Consider the following 19525-nt stretch of genomic DNA (forward strand, 5'->3'; position numbering starts at 1 on the left):
TATATATATATATATATAGAAAAGTATTAGCTCAACCATACTTCTCATTTTCACTCATCATACCTTTGGTACTTGGATCTGGATATTCATCAGCAGCAAGTCTGAGATTGATATCTTGTCCAATCTCGCCACCATATGGAAGTTGCAATGAGTTCAAAAGAGCTCCTTCCCATATCATACACCCACTCCTATTATAAGCATAAGCTGCACAAGAACAATTTTCCATGCAAGCCAATTTACATCTGCTAGCATTCACGGCCAAATATGCTTTCGAATATACAGGCAATCGCATGTTTGGTATTTTCATGAACCAATCTTTTTTGCCATTAGCATGCGTATTATTCTCACATTGCAAAGGAGATTTCCTCACACAGCCGCCTGACCAATCATTTAGTCTGGTCTCTTCCATCGAAAATGGTTTGAAACCTTTTAGACACTCACAAGGGTTTGAGAAATTGTCAGGGTATTGTACCACGCCAAATGCACCACACAAAGCGTAGACATCTGATAGGTTCGTCGGTGCAGACCAAAATGTATTCCAAACGGAGACGCCAGGTAGCCACATCAGTGCCCTAAACTGTCCTGTTTGGTCAATTCGATATCTAGCAAGGGTAGAAGGATTACGAAGAGAGTAAGTAAAATATCTCTCACTTTAATTAATTTTACTTGTCACAACACTGTAGTTGAAGAACATGCTCCTTTCAGAACGTGAGCTGAGAGATGTTCCATTTTCCGTCCTCCAATAGATTTGGGATCTGTTCCACTCTAAGAAAAACTGATCGGTTTCATTTGGGTTGAACCCGAATGAGAACACACCAGGTGATGGATCTTGTGAATTTTTCCATGAAATGAGTTGCTGTGGTTTTCCAGTAACCTTATCTACCCCAAACTTCGCACCTGGCAGCATTGTATCGGTTGGATGGTCGAAACTCTCCCAAAATATAGAAGACGTGTTCGATCTACCTCTCAAAACAAAATTTCCATCATCACCAAGTACTGCTTCAGTTATATTTGACTGGGGAAATGTGAAATTTGTTGACCAAACTGGGATCTCGGAGGAACCTTCAAAAAGAAGTAGATTGCCATTTTCTGAGAGGTAAAGTCTTGAGGAAGATGGGTCAGACAAAGGGTTTCCTCTGTTTGCTACCCAAACAATTTCCTCATGAAACCTTTTATACCATATGCCCAGGTAGATTTTTGATGAAGTGCCTGGTTTGAAGAAACCGAGCTCAAAAGTGCCACCTTTAGATACTATGGTCTCTCTCTTTGAATGAGAGAGAGAGTGAGCTGGTGAAAGGGTATCAGCAGCTATGGAGAAGCATGCTCTGTAATAAGACAGGATTGAAAGCAGAGCAAATAAGAGACATGGCTGGTGATTAGTCATCATGCTACCTATCCCTCTCTAACTTGCAGTACAGGAAGAAGGAAAAGTAATTACAGAAAAATGCTAGAAGAAAACTTTGACTCTTTTTTTTCACGGAGAAATACAGGAAGAAGGAAAAGGAGAAACAAACAAGAAGAAAGAAAGGAATACAAAGAAGAGCTCCAGGGAGTGTATCAGATTTGTGAGCCGCAGCCCATTTTGCTGCCAGATTAGCTTTCTGATTGGCTTGCCTTTGGACTTTTGAAGCTTCCCAAGAAGGAACGCAGGCATGAAAACGGACTTTCCTTGTGACAAAGTTCACTTCCATGTACCGATTTTGAACATCACTTCAGAACAAATTTCTCCAACGGCTAAGACAGAAAGATCGATTACACAACATTTATTTTCTCTTTGAAATACTTACACTATTTTGTTGAACAATTTCCTCCACCTTCAATTGTTGAATTGACCGTGGACGCCGAAAAGCAGTAAATGGCTTCAAGAGACTGGCAACAGTGGCGGGAGGTGGCTTCAAGTAAAACAGATTGCTTCCGTTTGGATTTAACCCCACCGAGAACAGACCAGGTGCTAGATCTTGCAAAGAGAGATTAATCGCACAAGGCAATAGATATGGTCTCAAACGAGAAGGAAAAAACCCGAAGATAAAAGCATCAAGAAGTAAAAAGGAGGAGCAAAGAAGCCCGTGCTCCTCTTACACCAGCCAAATTTAAGGTTTTTTTTCAGTTGGAGATGGCGGTGCAGAGAGAAAGCTTCTCAGATAAGTTCAAGGCAAATCGTTAAGGTGTAAAATGCCGGTTGCTTTAGGGAGCAAAGGGAGTCAAGTCTTTGCTAGATCAGTTGTATCTCATTTTTACTTTGGATTGGATTTTTTTTTTTTTTTTTTTTCTTTTAAAGTACATCAACTAAGAAATTACAACAAAGAACAACAAATTGCTAGGCAACCCAACAAAAAGCTCCAAAACAACCACATCACTCTAGGTAGGTAAACAAAAATTAAAAGGAAGAGAAATACTATATTATCTATTTTACTAACAGAAGCTTACTAAACTGATGTGTAACTTATTCATTAATATTCGTTACATTTATCTTAATTAATTGTTTTATTTTCTCTAATGAATAAACTACACATTAATTTAGTAAACATCTATTAATAAAAGAGTTAATATTCCTAGCATCAAATGAATTACGCAACTTCATAAATTTTTGGCATGAACACCATGAAACTTGGTCACCGCACCAGTTACCTTTATATTTTTCTTCTTTTCTATTTTGCCTGATTACAGAATTATCTTTATATATATTTTTCTTATTATCTTTAGAGTCATGATTAGAAGCACGCGTCGTGCGTGGGCGTAAAAAAAAAAAAAAAAATTTTGCACGCGGCGTGCTATATTACATTACCCTTATCTTTATATTTCCAAAGATTGTGGGCCATATGCCAAAATATTTGTTTTATTATGAGAAAGACGAGTTATACAATTATCACCACAATATTGTCTAATCTTCTTTGATAACCTTTATTCAATGTTCACTCCAGAATTAGCTAGAGACGCAATTTCATGGGTGGTTGGACATCTTTTTCGTTTTGGTTTTATTCATCGTCAAAATAACCATAAATGTACTCCCCACTTGCTCTAATCTCAGCCACGTACAAGTCTTCCATATCCAATTTCCAAGTCAACTACTATATACACCTGAGTTAAACTCGTCAGAAACTATGAATGTTACGTAGTGAAGAAAGAAGGAAACAAGTTATTCAAACACGGATTTGTTTAAGAAAGCCTTTTTCTTAGACTAGTTGATGTAGATTGAAGTAAATTTGGAGGAAATTTCCTCCAAAACCTCAGAAACAGATCATCTCAATTTCATTTGAAATTGTGTATCCATTTAGTACATTTAGGAGCGCAAACTAGTCCAAAAAATTTGCCCTTAAAAAGAAAATGACAATCTTGCCCTCCTAAATCAAATAAATGAATACTATCTATTTTATTTGAAATAGAAATGATCATTTTCCACCTCAATAAGTGACATCACTGACTTGTGTCATTCAACATCTTTAGATTTATCAAAAATTAATGTTTAGATTCTTGAGTTAGTAGAATGACAATAAATGGCTATCAAAAATATCAAAAAAAATGTGAGAGATGACACTTCTACCTATTAAAGTAGCCAAGTAGATTGACAGAAATTTTCTCCAAACCAGTTTGGAGAAAATTTCTGTCCATATAAAAATGTTATTTTGCAAATTCTCATCATTTTTTCAGCATGTTCAGCAAATGTGGCATGCTTAATTAATTTTGATTTTTTTAATTTTTTTAATTAAGATTAATCTAAAGATAAATTGAAAAGTTTGCACCTTCTCCAAAATTTATTCTTCTTTTTTTATAAGAGTTACAATATAGTTTGCATATATTAATTTTATTGTTAATGTAAAAATATAAGAGACATATAATATTCAAACTCTTTTTCTATAAATAGAATTTTGTATACGATCAAATAAGCTTGGTTACCCCATCGCACCAATATAGTTTCTATCAACAAAGCTAGAATTCATACGGCATTGTTTGGTGTAAGCCTCCATTTAGCGTGTGGCGTTCCAAACTTGGGCATCCATCTTCGTCAGTTGTGCTTTAAAGTTAGTATTCTTAAAAAATTTCAAAGCTTTTCAATTAGAGAAGAAAAAAAAAAAAAAAAGCAAAAATTAATACTTGAAAAATTCCCTGCAGGTGGAGTTAATTGCTAGAGTAAAAATCGTGTTAAGTCTTTAAACCTGATCACTAGTGGCTGGGTCCTACCACACGACGAAGAAATGTCCCACATCGTTTGGATTGGCTGAGTGGTGAATATGGTAGCAAAAAAATTAGAGCTTAATTAGATGTCTTTTTGGCCGCAGCTTTCTAAAAAATGAGAGGAAATTAGCACTTCTAAATTAAGATTTTTTTTTTTTTTTCCCTTATAATTGGAGTTGGTCATTGTACACGGCTTTAGCACTCCCAACATGCAAATTTAAGAAGTCAAGATTGCCCTTCATATAGCTATGAGTACAATCATTTCGCAAGGGCAAGATTAACGTACCTTTCACCACTCATTAGCCACAATCCAGGCAATCCGCAGCAAAAGTCTCTTGTAGGGCCAATTTTGTGATTTGCAAAGTGGACAGCTTTTAACGTTGTGTTTGAAAGCATTCTTAATATAAATTCACCTATTAGATTTATAAACTCATGTGGACCACATACAAATTTAATGGTGGATTCATTCATTTACTATGGAAATAATTAAAAGGTGATTGGAAAAAGAAAAAACATGAATTGTATCATTTCTCTTCCCAATATTTCTCCAATTCTCTCTTCCATTAGGATTAACAGTGAACAAGACCCCATTTGTAACTTTTTCCAAGTTTCCCTTGTATATTTGCTCATAAAAAATAAAAAGGAAAAACTTCACAAAAGACCCCTGAACTGCACATTTTGAAAAGACTCTCAAATTTCAAAAACTCTCAATTTCACCTCTCGAACTTTTCAATTTGATGCAATTTACCCTCCTCAATTAATTCTTTTTGTTAAAACCTAACAGAAAGCCAAAAAAAGACCAAATTACCCTTTGATTTTCCTTTTTTTTTTAAAAAAAAAAATGAAACTAAATGAAAACAAAATGGTCACAAGGTGACCCAAGGTAAATTGAGAGTTTTAAAGTTTGAAATTTTAAAATTTGAAATTAAGGGTAAATTTTAAATTTTAAATTTTGAAATTAAGTGTAAATTTGGAATTTTAAAATTTGAACTTAAGGGTAAATTTGAATTTTAAAGCTATCGGGCTTCCACTATTGAAACAATTATATTGTTTCTTGAGCAATTCTCTACATTAGCAACCGTTGTATTTCGGTCTATGCAAAGGTAGAGGTTCATATTGATTGCTAATAAATGAGACTACATCAACCATGGTAGGTCGATCAATGGAGCTTTCTTGTACACAAAGAAGCCCAATGTTAATGAATCTTGATAGAATAGAAGTAGAGGAAGGATTTCCTGTTGTTTGATCCGTCAACCCCAAACTTCGACCATTTCTCCACAACTTCCAAACCTGTTTTCGTTAGTAAATATTTGTTTAAATAAGAAGCATTTCAATTTGTAAGACTAAGGTAAAACATAAAGAAATTGAAAGGGTATAAAAAGCTACTCACATAACTAAAAAGCTACCCCATAAAGGTAAGCTTAAGGTTCTCTTTTATAGGGAAAATCACTTTAGGGGCAGGAAATTGCTGTAAAGATGCTTTCAAAAATATCTGGACAGAAGCTTGTGGAGTTCAGAAATTAGACAATATTAATTGTCAAACTCCAACATAGAAATCTTGTTAGAATCATGGGTTGCTGTATTGAGCAAGATGAAAAAATGTTAATATATGAGTAAAACGCTGGTTGCTTTAGGGAGCTAAGGGAGTCAAGTCTTTGCTAGCTCAGTTGTATTTCCAAAGATTGTGCACCATATGCCAAAATATTTGTTTTATTATGAGAAAGACGCGTTATACAATTATCACCACAATATGGTCAACCTTTATTCAATAATGTTCACTCGAGAATTAGCTAGAGAGGCAATTTCAGGGGCAATTGGAAATCTTTTCTCGTTTTGGTTTTATTCAGAGGTTTTGAAGAGGCAAGGAGTCAAGGAGTCAAGTCTTTCTAATGGAAGAGATGGGTAGGAAAATCCCAAAGCACAGACCAATTATTATCACATGGGTACCCACTCGATTTCCAATTCATTACAAGTCTTCTATATCCAATTTCCAAGTCATCAACTACTACCGAATTAAACTCATCAAAAACTATAAATGTTATGTCGTGAAGAAAGAAGGATTATAAAGAGAGAATCCTATAAGTATAACGTTTATAAGGATTGTGTTGATATTAATTAGTTTCTTGATATACCGTTTATAAACATCGATCATTGCAGTTATATGTATCACATAATTTGAAGATATTGTTCAAAATCTTCATGAACATGTCTATTTAGTTACAATGTTATGTTCACAAGTATAGTTTTTATGCATGTGTAGTCAAATTAGTCATAATTTGGGTCTTAAGCATTAAGTAAATGTGTGCTTGAATTAGTTGTTAACATTCTGTCTCTTACATGAATAAACATGAAAAGAAATAAGTCAAGATTTCAGATATCAACCCTTTTAGGTAGCCACTGAGGGAGGGAAAGGAAATCAATAATCGATTATCTCTTAAAGACACCTGAAGTTGCTGGCAACATTTATTCTATAGACCTTAAAAAAAAAAATTTTTTAAAAAAAAAAATTACATCTATAGTATCATTGGCAACAAAACCAAAATGAGTGAACTAAGACATGCAACATTTAGTGAAAATTATGTAGCATATCAACATGCATACAAATTAGGCTGAAAAGATTGCTTCTCCAACATTTCTTTTCTTTCAGATAGGAATCAATCATCGGGCTTCCATTGCTGAAATAGTTACACTATTTTTTGAGCAATATTTTGCACTGTCAACTGTTAAATTTGTGTCCATCATATTTCGGCTGGTGGAAAACGCTGGTTGCTTAGGTGTAGATAGAGGTGCATGTTTATTGTTAATCATTGAGATTACATCAGACATGGTAGGTCGATCAGTCGAGCTTTCTTGGACACAGAGAAGGCCAATGTTAATGAATCTCAACATGATAGAAGTGGAAGAAGGATATCTTATTGTTGGCTCCAACAAGTCCAAACTTCGATCATCTCTCCACAACTCCCAAGCCTAGTTTCATTTCAAATAAGACTAAATTTAATTAAAAACTAATAGCATTTTAATTTTAAAGATTATTGTAAAACATGAGGAATTTTGAAGAGTATAAAAGCTACATACATATCTAAGAAGATTGAGTGACTCGTTGTTATAGAAGCTAGTGTTCTTCCTGCCGCTCATAATCTCTAACACCAATACTCCAAAGCTAAACACATCAGACTTTATTGAGTACAAACCATCCATAGCATATTCAGGAGACATATAGCCACTACATTCCAAAATTTAGAAAACGACCCGATTAGTAGCTTGCTCAATAAATTTAACTAGGAATTGAAATACCAAGAGAATGTTACTTACTAAGTAAATGTAAAACAAGAGAAATTTAGCTTGCTCAATTAATGTAAAACAAGTTGCATACTTACTAAGTTCCAACAATTCGGTTTGTGTTTGCTTGTGTTTCATTGCCTCCAACTATTCGAGCCATGCCAAAATCTGATATTTTTGGATTCATTTCACTATCCAAGAGAATGTTACTAGGTTTTAGATCTCTATGTATGATTCGTAACCTTGAATATTGATGAAGATAAAGAAGCCCTTGGGCGATCCCTTCAATAATGCGTATGCGTGTCTCCCAGCCTAACATCTTTTTCTTGGTTGGATCTATTTAAATAGTACAACCAAGGAAATTAGTACTTAGGAACCTAGAAACATATGAGAAAAAAATATATACACATATATATACATAAACGTGCACTTACCAAAAAGATAGAAGTCCAAACTTTTATTCGGCATGTACTCATACATTAATATCTTTTCATCTTGCTCGATACAACAACCTAACAATCTGACAAGATTTCTATGCTGGAGTTTTGCAATTAGTATTGTCTCATTTCTGAACTCCTCAATACCCTGTCCAGATCTTTTTGAAAGCATCTTCACTGCAATTTCTTGCCCTCTGAGTAATTTTGCCTATGAAGAAGAACCAAAAGCTCTTTAAATTTTCATGAAGGTTTACCATTAATGTTGGTTTTCTTAATAGTGTTGAAAGCACATTCATCATGAAGAGGAAAATGTAACGTACCTTGTAAACAGGTCCAAAACCTCCTTCTCCAAGTTTATTCACAGCTGAGAAATTATTTGTTGCAGCTAATACACTCTCATAACTAAAAAGTGGTAACTCGGCATCCTTCTCTCTCTTCTTCATATTATTGTTGGTATTCATTTCATCATTGATTGCATGAATTTCAGCATCAAAATCAAATAATAGTAGATTATAACTTGAAGGTCTCTCTCCTGTTTGATCTAGAATGATAAGAATTGGTCACTATACATGCGGAAATGTAGTGTTTGGTCAGAGAAAAATTGAGGTGACATCATTAGGTTCACCAAAGTTCAACCACTATGAGCAATGCCAGTATCTAAAGGTAAGTTTATATAGTCATTTTCGCAAATAAGAACTAATAATTTAGGAATTCATTCCCATTTTAGTAAAATGATCCCAAATAACTACAAAGCTCCTTCCCGAAGACATGGAGAAGTTTGTAGGAGGATCCCATCAAACTTAACCAATTACTAATCATACTATTTGCTTTTCATTGTTAGGCCATTAGAAAAGTTTGTTAAGTGACTTCCCTAAGAACAAGGACTTTTGACAATTTTCTTGTCTTAGATTAAGGTAGACTTCCTTGTAGTTTTTTTAAAGTGATTTTTATATACGGTTAGAACATTCACATGCACTTACCTTTGCGTTTGAGCCTTCCTTTGCATGAAAACCAAATTGAGAGGCATAAGATAAGCCCTGTTGCAGGGACCAGCACAGCTACCCATACTTTCCATTTGTTGCCTGATTCTGATGAGAATAATCACTATTAGCTAAACCATAAAAGAGAAATTAAGTATTAGTTCAAAAGGAAAGATAACATAAATTTGTGTATATTTTTCACCTTGGGTACTTGGATACTCAACAGCAGCAAGTCTGAGGTAGATATCTTGTCCAATCTCGCCACCATATGGAAGTTGCTGTAAGTTCAAAAGAGCTCCTTCCCATATCATACACCGACTCCTATTATAAGCATAAGCTGTGCAAGAACAATTTTCCATGCAAGCCAATTCACATCTGATAGCATTCAAGGCCAAATTATATTCTTTCGAATAAACAGGCAATCGCATGTTCGATATTTTCATGAACCAATCTTTTTTGACATTAGCATGCGTATTATTCTCACATTGTAAAGGAGATTTCCTCACACAACCGCCTGACCAATCATTTAGTCTGGTGTCTTCCATCGAAAATGGTTTGAAACCTTTTAGACACTCACAAGGGTTTGAGAAATTGTCAGGGTATTGTACCACGCCAAATGCACCACACAAAGCGTAGACATCTGATAGGTTCGTCGGTGCAGACCAAAATGTATTCCAAACGGAGACGCCAGGTAGCCACACCAGTGCCCTAAACTGTCCTGTTTGGTCAATTCGATATCTACCAAGGGTAGAAGGATTACGAAAAGAGTAAGTAAAATATCTCTCACTTTCATTAATTTTACTTGTCACAAAACTGAAGTTGAAGAACATGCTCTTTTCAGAATGTGATCTGAGAGATGTTTCATTCAGAACTTCCGACCTCAAATAGATTTGGGATCTGTTCCACTCTAAGAAAAACTGATTGGTTCCATTTGGGTTTAACCCGAGTGAGAACACCCCAGGTGATGGATCTTGTGAATTTTTCCATGAAATGAGTTGCTGTGGTTTTCCAGTAACCTTATCGACCCCAAGCTTCGCTCCTGGCAGCAATGTATCGGTTGGATGGTCGAAACTCTCCCAAAATATAGAAGACGTGTTCGATCTACCTGTCAAAACAAAATTTCCATCATCACCAAGTACTGCTTCAGTTATATTTGACTGGGGAAATGTCAAATTTGTTGACCAAATTGGGATCTCGGAGGAACCGTCAAAAAGGAGTAGATTGCCATTTTCTGAGAGCTCAAGTCTTGAGGAAGATGGGTGAGACAAAGGGTTTTCTCTATTTGCTACCCAAACAATTTCCTCATGAAACCTTTTATACCATATGCCCAGGTAGATTTTTGATGAAGTGCCTGGTTTGAAGAAACCGAGCTCAAAAGTGCCACCTTTAGATACTATGGTCTCTCTCTTTGAATGAGAGAGAGAGTGAGCTGGTGAAAGGGTATCAGCAGCTATGGAGAAGCATGCTCTGTAATAAGACAGGATTGAAAGCAGAGCAAATAAGAGACATGGCTGGTGATTAGTCATCATGCTACCTATCCCTCTCTAACTTGCAGTACAGGAAGAAGGAAAAGTAATTACAGCAAAATGCTAGAAGAAAACTTTTGACTTTTTTTTTTTTACGGAGCAATACAGGAAGAAGGAAAAGGAGAAACAAACAAGAAGAAAGAAAAGAACACAAAGAAGAGCTCCAGGGAGTGTATCAGATTTGTGAGCCGCACCCCATTTTGCTGCCAGATTAGCTTTCTGATTGGCTTGCCTTTGGACTTTTGAAGCTTCCCAAGAAGGAACGCAGGCATGAAAACGGACTTTCCTTATGACAAAGTTCACTTCCATGTACCGATTTTGAACATCACTTCAGCACAAATTTCTCCAACGGCTAAGACAGAAAGATCGATTACACAACATTTATTTTCTCTTTGAAATACTTAACACTATTTTGTATTTTCTCATCATTTTTTCAGCATGTTCAGCAAATGTGGCATGCTTAATTAATTTTGATTTTTTAATTTTTTTTAATTAAGATTAATCTAAAGATAAATTGAAAAGTTTGCACCTTCTCCAAAATTTATTCTTCTTTTTTTATAAGAGTTACAATATAGTTTGTATATATTAATTTTATTGTTAATGTAAAAATATAAGAGACATATAATATTCAAACTCTTTTTCTATAAATAGAATTTTGTATACGATCAAATAAGCTTGGTTACCCCATCGCACCAATATAGTTTCTATCAACAAAGCTAGAATTCATACGGCATTGTTTGGTGTAAGCCTCCATTTAGCGTGTGGCGTTCCAAACTTGGGCATCCATCTTCGTCAGTTGTGCTTTAAAGTTAGTATTCTTAAAAAATTTCAAAGCTTTTCAATTAGAGAAGAAAAAAAAAAAAAAAAGCAAAAATTAATACTTGAAAAATTCCCTGCAGGTGGAGTTAATTGCTAGAGTAAAAATCGTGTTAAGTCTTTAAACATGATCACTAGTGGCTGGGTCCTACCACACGACGAAGAAATGTCCCACATCGTTTGGGATGGCTGAGTGGTGAATATGTTAGCAAAAAAATTAGAGCTTAATTAGATGTCTTTTTGGCCGCAGCTTTCTAAAAAATGAGAGGAAATTAGCACTTCTAAATTAAGATTTTTTTTTTTTTTTTTTTTTCCTTATAATAGGAGTTGGTCATTGTACACCGCTAGCTTTAGCACTCCCAACATGCAAATTTAAGAAGTCAAGATTGCCCTTCATATAGCTATGAGTACAATCATTTCGCAAGGGCAAGATTAACCTTTCACCACTCATTAACCACAATCCAGGCAATCCGCAGCAAAAGTCTCTTGTAGGGCCAATTTTGTGATTTGCAAAGTGAGCCGCTTTTAACGTTGTGTTTGAAAGCATTCTCAATATAGATTAATCAATTAGATTTGTAAACTCATGTGGACCACGTACAAATTTAATAGTGGATTCATTCATTCACTATGGAAATGATTAAAAGGTGATTGAAAAAAAAAAAAAAATGAATCGTATCATTTCTCTTCCCAATATTTCTTCAATTCTCTCTTCCATTAGGATTAACAGTGAACAAGACCCCATTTGTAACTTTTTCCAAGTTTCCCTTGTATATTTGCTCATAAAAAAACAAAAAAAATGAAAACTTCACAAAGGACCCCTAAATTACTGCACATTTTGAGAAGACTCCCCAAATTTCAAAAACTCTCTATTTCACCTTTCGAACTTTTCAATTTGATGCAATTTACCCTCCTCCATCAATTCCTTTTGTTAAACCCTAACAAAAACACCAAAAAAGAAAAATTACCTTTGATTTTCCTTTAAAAAAAAAAAAAAAATTGAAACAAAATGGTCACAAGGTGACCCATGGTAAATAAAGAGTTTTAAATTTGAAATTAAGGGTAAATTTGAAATTTTAAAATTTAAAATTAAGGGTAAATTTGAAATTTTAAAATTTGAACTTAAGGGTAAATTTGAATTTTAAAGCTATCGGGCTTCCATTATTGAAACGGTTATATTGTTTCTAGAGCAATTCTCTACATTGGCAACTATTGTATTTCGGTCTATGCTAAAAGCTAGAGGCTTTGGTATAGCTAGAGGTGCATATTCATTGCTAATAAATGAGACTACATCAACCATGGTAGGTCGATCAATGGAGCTTTCTTGTACACAAAGAAGCCTGATGTTAATGAATCTTGATAGAATAGAAGTAGAGGAAGGATTTCCTGTTGTTCGATCCGTCAACTCCAAACTTTGACCATTCCTCCACAACTCCCAAACCTGTTTTCGTTAGTAAATATTTGCTTAAATAAGACGCATTTCAATTTGTAAGACTAAGGTAAAACATAAAGAAATTGATAGGGTATAAAAAGCTACTCAGATAACTAAGAAAATTGAGTGAATCACTGTTAGAGAAGTCAGTATTCTTCCAGCCACTCACAATCTCTAGTAGCAATACCCCAAAGCTAAACACATCAGATTTTATTAAGTATAGACCCTTGATAGCATATTCAGGAGACATGTACCCACTGGATTCCAAAATTTAGTACATCACTCTTTTAGTAGCTTGCTAAAAGAATTTAATTGGCAATTGCAAATGTCATATTTAAACCAAGTTGCATACTTACTAAGGTCCAACAATTCGTTTTGTGTTTGCTTGTGTTTCATCGCCTCCAACTATTCGAGCCATGCCAAAATATGATATTTTTGGATTCATTTCACTATCCTGGAGAATGTTACTTGGTTTTAAATCTCTATGTATGATTCATAACCTTGAATATTGATGAAGATAAAGAAGCCCTTGAGCGATCCCTTCAATAATGCGTATGCGTGTCTCTCAACCTAACATCTTTTTCTTGGTTGGATCTATTTAAAGAGTACAATCAAGGAAATTAGTGCTTAAGAACCTAGAAACATATTGAGAGAAAAATATACACGCATAAACATGCACTCACTAAAAAGGTAGAAGTCCAAACTTTTATTGGACATGTGCTCATATATATATTAATATCTTTTCATCTTGCTCGATATAACAATCTAAGAGCTAACAAGATTTCTATGCTGGAGTTTTGCAATTAGTATTGTCTCATTTCTAAACTCTTCAATTCCCTGTCCAGATCTTTTTGAAAGCATCTTCACTTCAATTTCCTGCCCTCTAAGTAATTTTCCCTATGAAAGAGAACCATAAGCTCTTTAAATTTTCATGAAGGTTTACCATGCATTAAGGCAATTTTCTTAATAGTGTTCAAAGCACATTCATTAGGAAAATGTAACGTACTTTATAAACAAGTCCAAACCCTCTTTCTCCAAGCTTATTCACAGCTGAAAAATTATTAGTTGCAGCTAAGATACTCTCGTAACTGAATAATGATAACTCAGCATCCTTCTCTCTTTTCTTCAAATTACTGTCAGTATTATTTCCATCATTGATCACATAAAGTTCAATATCGAAATCAAATAATAGTAAATTGTCAAGGTATTGTACCACGCCAAATGCACCACACAAAGCATACACTACAGAATAATTCGTCGGTCCAGAACGAAATGTAGTCCAAATGGAGACGCCAGACTGCCACACATGTGCCTTGATTTGTCCCGTTTGGTCAACCCGATATTTAGCGAGATTAGAAGGATTATAAAGAGAGTAAGTAAAATATCTCTCACTTTCATATTCACTTGACACAAAAGTGCAGTTGAAGATAAAGCTCTTGTCATGAACTACGCTGAAAGATGTTTCATTCCAAACATCAGAACTCCAATAAATTTGGGATTTGTTCCACTCTAAGAAAAATTGATTGCTTCCATTTGGGTTTAACCCCAAGGAGAACACACCAGGTGCTGGATCTAGAGAATTATAGGGGTAATTTTGTCATTTTTCTAGCATTGAGGCACCTTGTCATTGTTTTGGTAGTTTGGGGAGTAAATTGTGTAATAGATAGTTTATGGGGAGATTGTCATTGAACTGGTAGTTTGAGGGAGCTAAAAGAACTTTACCCTTTAAAATTATATTCCCCCCAAAAACTAACAATTATTCTTATGACGAAACTGAGAAAAGGACACTATGTCCCTCCTACTATCATGCCTCATATATTGAGAGAGAGGAAAATTAAAATAGAAAATTTTTTAATTTTTTAATTTTTAAAAAAGTGGCAAGTATCCCTTGTGTGCATGGATTGACATCGCCATCAATTCTAAATGAAAATTGATGATGAGCTTTGAAAAAAAAAAAAAAAAACACTAAAAGAAGCACTTAAGGTCAAATGGGTGGTCGAACCACCCTTTAACCTGATTTAGGGTGGTCAGTCACTCCTATAATAGGCTAGACGTAAATTGGAAATTATAATTTATACCTTAAGTTACAAATACTCACAATTAATCTGATTATCATAGATTAAATCACCACAATCACAATAAGCAAAAAATTAAATGAACACACGAATTTAATGCTAAAGTGGAAACATTTTTGAAGAACTCTTCAAAAAGTAAAACTACTCAAGGAGTTAGCTAACACCAAAGACATTCACAATTGAAAAATTATGTTACATATTGTTCTACTTACAAAATCGCGTAACCTCGGTAAATGATACGTTCACCTCCCACCACAATGACTTCAGAAGTTTAATTTGGCTTTCTTCTATATGAGTTACCTTCACGAACAAACCTTATCCACTTCAAATCAAAAATATGATTGGTCTTTTCCCTTTTTCATGTAGAGGTGCCCACCCAATTTATTTTAAAGAAATCGAGGCACTCAAACTTTCACAATAATTTATTTTCTCAATTTAATCGTAAGTAATCAAATTATATTTCTAAACTTTAATATTTGAATTGTACGTTCTTTTAAGTTAATGTGTTGATGAATATATATATAGACATTCTTTACATATTTTAACTTTACAAAAGATATACTTCTAGTTAATGTGTTGATGATTATTATTTTTTTTATTTACATTATTTATTATTTTTGACGATAATTATGTTTCAGTTATTTCTTTTAATTTTTTTTTTTTTTTTTATAAGTATTTCTTTTGGCTCAGTCACTGTATGTATTAAGGGAAAATTTCAAATAGGGGGAACATAGCCCTTAGCCTAGGTAGATTTTTGATGAAGTCCCTGGTTTGAAGAAACCGAGCTCAAATTTGATAGCTTTAGATAATATGGTGTCGCTCTCTGAAAGAGAGTGACCTGGTGAAAGGGTATCACCAGCTGTGGAAAAGCATGCTCTGTAATAAGACATGATTAGAAGCAGAGCAAATAAGAGCCATGGCTTCCTCGTCATGCTACTCATATATCCCTCTGTATAACTTGCTGTAACGCAGTTAATAATTACAGAAAAATGCTAGAAGAAAACTTGGTCCCTTTTTTTTCGAAGCAATACAGAAAGAAGGGGAAGGAGCAACAAACAATAATTTAAGAAAAGAATACAAATGACAGCTACAGAAAGCATATTCATAAGAATTGTGAGCCACATCCCATTTTGGAGCTAGATGAGCTCTCTGATTGGCTTGCCTTTGGACTTTTGAGGCTTCCCAAGGAACGCAGACAAAAAAGACTTGGGACTTTTTTTGTGACAAAGATCACCTCCAAAAGATGCTGGTCATTCCTTACAGATAACAATTGGAAAACGCTGAGCTCTTTTTGTTGTAGTTGTGTATTTCCAACACTTATGTGTCAATATCAACTTGAGTCAAACTTTTATTTCTGCGTGATCGTAATTTCTGGCAGAATAGTAGTAGCCTCCCAGTGGCCTTGATTTTCCATAGATCGAAAAAATTTTAAGGAAAGTTTGAAATATATTTGAAAAATCTAATTGTCTCCGATCTCCATCTAGATGGAGGTTGAATAGGTATTTACCAACAATAAACAGAATTAAAAATCTTAAGCATGCAACTACACCAAATATATATATATATATATATATATATATATATATATATATAAAGTTGTAAATCAAGAGACACATATAGTTGGCTATGAAGAAATTTCTTTAAAAGTAAAATTTTATTGGGACAGTTAAACCCAAAAAATCACAAGTATGAGAAGTCTTAAAAAGTAAAATCACTCAAGGAGTTAGCCAACTCTAAATGCATCCACTATAGAAGACTAATATTACAAACTGTTTTACTTGAAGACCAAATCTTATAGCCCTAGTAAACGAGACGTTCACCTCCCACCACAGTAGCTTCAAAAGTTTAATTTGGCTTTCTTCTATATGAATCACCTTCACCAACTAACCTTATCCACTTCAGATCAAAAATATGATTTGTCTTTTCCTTTTTTCATGCAAAGGCGCCCACGCAGATTTTTTAAAATAAATCGAGGCACTCAAACTTTCACAAGAATTTGTTTTCTCAATTTAATCTTAAGTAATCAAATTATATTTTTTAACATATAAACCAGATTTCACCAACTCTAACAACCAGACCCACTTGCAAGACACCACTAGGTTTATCGTATGGATGAGATGCCTGTTCCCATATTTAAAATTGTTTGATCTTTATTTAAATTTCAAGTACAAAGGAATCATATTTTGTTAGCTCTGATATAAACCAGATTTCACCGACTCTAACAACCAGACCCACTTGCAAGACACCACTAGGTTTATCGTATGGATGAGATGCCTGTTCCCATATTTAAAATTGTTTGATCTTTATTTAAATTTAGTACAAAGGTTCATATTTTGTTAGCTCTGATATATATATATAAACCAGATTTCACCAACTCTAACAACTAGACCCACTTGCAAGACACCACTAGGTTTATCGTATAGATGAGATGCCTGTTCCCATATTTAAAATTGTTTGATCTTTATTTAAATTTCAAACACAAAGGTTCATATATATATATATATATATATATATATATAATATGGTGTTTCTCAATGTACGTGGCACTTATGAGTTATGATTGATGGTTTTATGAAATTGTAGATGGTTTTATGCTGCATGCTGCATGTAGAAATTCTCAATTTAATATTTGAATTGTTCTTTTAAGTTAATGTGTTGATGAATATAAAGACATTCTTTATATATTTTAACTTTACTAAATATATACTTGTTGTTAATGTGTTGATGATTATTATTTATTTATTTCTATTATTTAATATTTTTGACAATAATTATGTTTCAGTTATTTCTTTTAATTTTTTTTTAATAAGAATTTCATTTGGGTCGGTCACCACTCACTAGTGTATATATCAAGGGAAAATTTCAAATTGAGGGAACATAGCTCATAGCCCCATGGTTCCGACCGTGGGCTAATCATCACCGGACCATCTTGAATCTTTTTTATTGGGCCGGCCCAATTCAGTGCTGCATCTTCGAATGGACCGATCTAGAGGAGATTGTAAGCCCTTGATGAGTCTCATCTCCATGGCTGGGATCGGTTGAGGAAGCTCAACCGAGCTTGCTGTTCTGGGTACGTTTCTCAATTCGAAGTTTCGATAAGTAGTTGAATTAATTCTTTGTTTGGTTGCTGGGAAAATGTAGGAAAATAAACGAATTGATGTTTAATTATATCTTGAATTTCCATTGCTTGGGTTTTCAGTGCAACCATATAATTGACTTAGTTCATATAAGATTTATATGGGTTAGTTTTGGATGCAGGTTAGTCTCCTTAAAGGAGCTTGAAGAAGAAATCATATAATGACAGACGCTTTTGGAGCTTGGAAAAAATGGTGGACCTCTAGAAAAGTATCTGTCTATATCTACAATTGATTGCTCAGAAACTTTTGGACGCTTTTTGCCTCTATGGTGCAAAGTACTTTGGAGAATTGCAAAAACTCTCTGACTTCTGTTTGGTTAATAGGACATTAAGTACCGAAAATTGCAATGCAAGTAGTAAAAATTTTCTGACAAAAGCGAGGTCGCGGTGCGATAGGTAGGATTAGTTTGTGTTCATCATCTGACGATTTTCCCCATCCTGCATTCAAAATAAAATAGTTAGAGATAGTTAGAATAGTTGGATTTTAATTGGGTGTTCACTTAGAGATTTGATTAATAGTTGTGAAAAAAAAAAAAAAATTATCGTCAATAACAGTAAAAATTTACAGATACAAAATGGCTGTGATTATACTTTATGATATGAGTCACATTATTGCAGTTGTGTGTCTAGGGATAATGTTAGGTTCACAAGTATAGTTTGATGTACGTGTAGTTCGAATTAGTCATAATCTGGGTATAAAATTTACAGCAAATTAGTTTACTAAGGGAGAGGAGGAAATTGGTTACCAATAATCTTTTAAAAACATTTGGATAAGATAATAATGAAAAATAACTTGTGCGTATTATACGCTAGTGTTAATGATGCAGGATAAAAGGAAAACAACAAAAAATAAAGAACAAAATAAAAGATGGATAAATTTCTTGTTGATTAGAGTAACGCCTCAAAAAGAGAAATCTTATACAATGTTAAATTACCAGTTATCCTAAAAACTTAAGCTGATAAAAAGAGGTAAATTTAATTACTTAATCATTATAATAAACTCAGAAACTAAATGTTATATAGTGAAGAAAGAAGGATTCAAGTTATTCAAACACGTTATTTCCATTGCTTGAGTTTTTAGAGTGACATTGGCATTTTACAATGAGGTGGTAGTTTAAGGGTGGTTTATCTGCTTTTTTTTCCAAAATGTTTTAGATAGTTTTTTCTTTCTTTCTTTCTTTCTTTTTTTTTAGTTGTGATAAGATGTAAAAAAGTTTTGAATATTTTATATTTTAAGTTATTTTTTAATACTTCTATTTTTTGGGGGGGTTAAAAAAAACACAGTTATCCTAAAAATTAGGGGTATCAAAAAATACTGGAGAATCAGGTACCAATATATATATATATATATATATATATATATATATATATATATATATTTGGCTTTTGTTTTTACTTTAGGTTTATATTTGTTTTTGAGTTTTGATTTAGGTGTTTATATTTGTTTGTTTGTTTGTTTCAGAACCCCTCGTTAGTTGTTACAGCCCTCTGCCTCTCTATCTCCTCTCGATTTCTCCTTCTCTCTCTCTCTCTAACTTGTTCAATTTCTCTCTTAATCTCTCAGTTTCTGCGTTAAAGTGAATGAAAGAAGAAATAAATAAGCATAAGAAAGAATGAATGAGATGGTGAAGATGCGTTAAGCAACAGGAAAAAAAAATGGAGAATATGAAAACC

The 19525-nt window shown here is 33.8% G+C and overlaps 3 protein-coding genes across 3 annotated transcripts in view; all 3 read right to left on the minus strand.

Annotated features, from left to right (window-relative positions):
• LOC132170519 (G-type lectin S-receptor-like serine/threonine-protein kinase B120) overlaps positions 1-9209 on the minus strand; it is a 13141-nt gene extending 3932 nt beyond the window's left edge. The window contains exons 1-10 of the mRNA XM_059581527.1: positions 9072-9209; positions 8870-8977; positions 8210-8430; positions 7887-8097; positions 7551-7788; positions 7249-7396; positions 6841-7140; positions 5580-5665; positions 667-1325; positions 64-582 (exon numbers count right to left, since the gene is read on the minus strand). Coding sequence (XP_059437510.1) covers positions 64-582; positions 667-1325; positions 5580-5665; positions 6841-7140; positions 7249-7396; positions 7551-7788; positions 7887-8097; positions 8210-8430; positions 8870-8977; positions 9072-9180 — 2599 coding nt within the window. The 5' untranslated portion in view covers positions 9181-9209. The remainder of the gene's footprint in view (positions 1-63; positions 583-666; positions 1326-5579; positions 5666-6840; positions 7141-7248; positions 7397-7550; positions 7789-7886; positions 8098-8209; positions 8431-8869; positions 8978-9071) is intronic.
• Positions 9210-9238: 29 nt separating this feature from the next.
• Positions 9239-10704, minus strand: LOC132170526 (G-type lectin S-receptor-like serine/threonine-protein kinase At2g19130). The gene is made up of 3 exons (XM_059581538.1): positions 10628-10704; positions 9376-10336; positions 9239-9244 (listed from the first exon to the last, which is right to left on the minus strand). Exons 1-3 carry the CDS (start codon positions 10702-10704, stop codon positions 9239-9241), a joined length of 1044 nt encoding a protein of 347 aa, XP_059437521.1.
• Positions 10705-13405: 2701 nt separating this feature from the next.
• LOC132170536 (G-type lectin S-receptor-like serine/threonine-protein kinase At2g19130) lies at positions 13406-15647 on the minus strand. The gene is made up of 3 exons (XM_059581549.1): positions 15497-15647; positions 13647-14212; positions 13406-13537 (listed from the first exon to the last, which is right to left on the minus strand). The coding sequence occupies exons 1-3, from the start codon at positions 15645-15647 to the stop codon at positions 13406-13408; spliced, it is 849 nt and encodes a 282-aa protein (XP_059437532.1).
• Positions 15648-19525: the final 3878 nt, after the last annotated feature.

The sequence above is a fragment of the Corylus avellana genome, chromosome ca1 (assembly GCF_901000735.1).
Source record: "Corylus avellana chromosome ca1, CavTom2PMs-1.0".
Classification (NCBI taxonomy): Eukaryota; Viridiplantae; Streptophyta; class Magnoliopsida; order Fagales; family Betulaceae; genus Corylus; species Corylus avellana.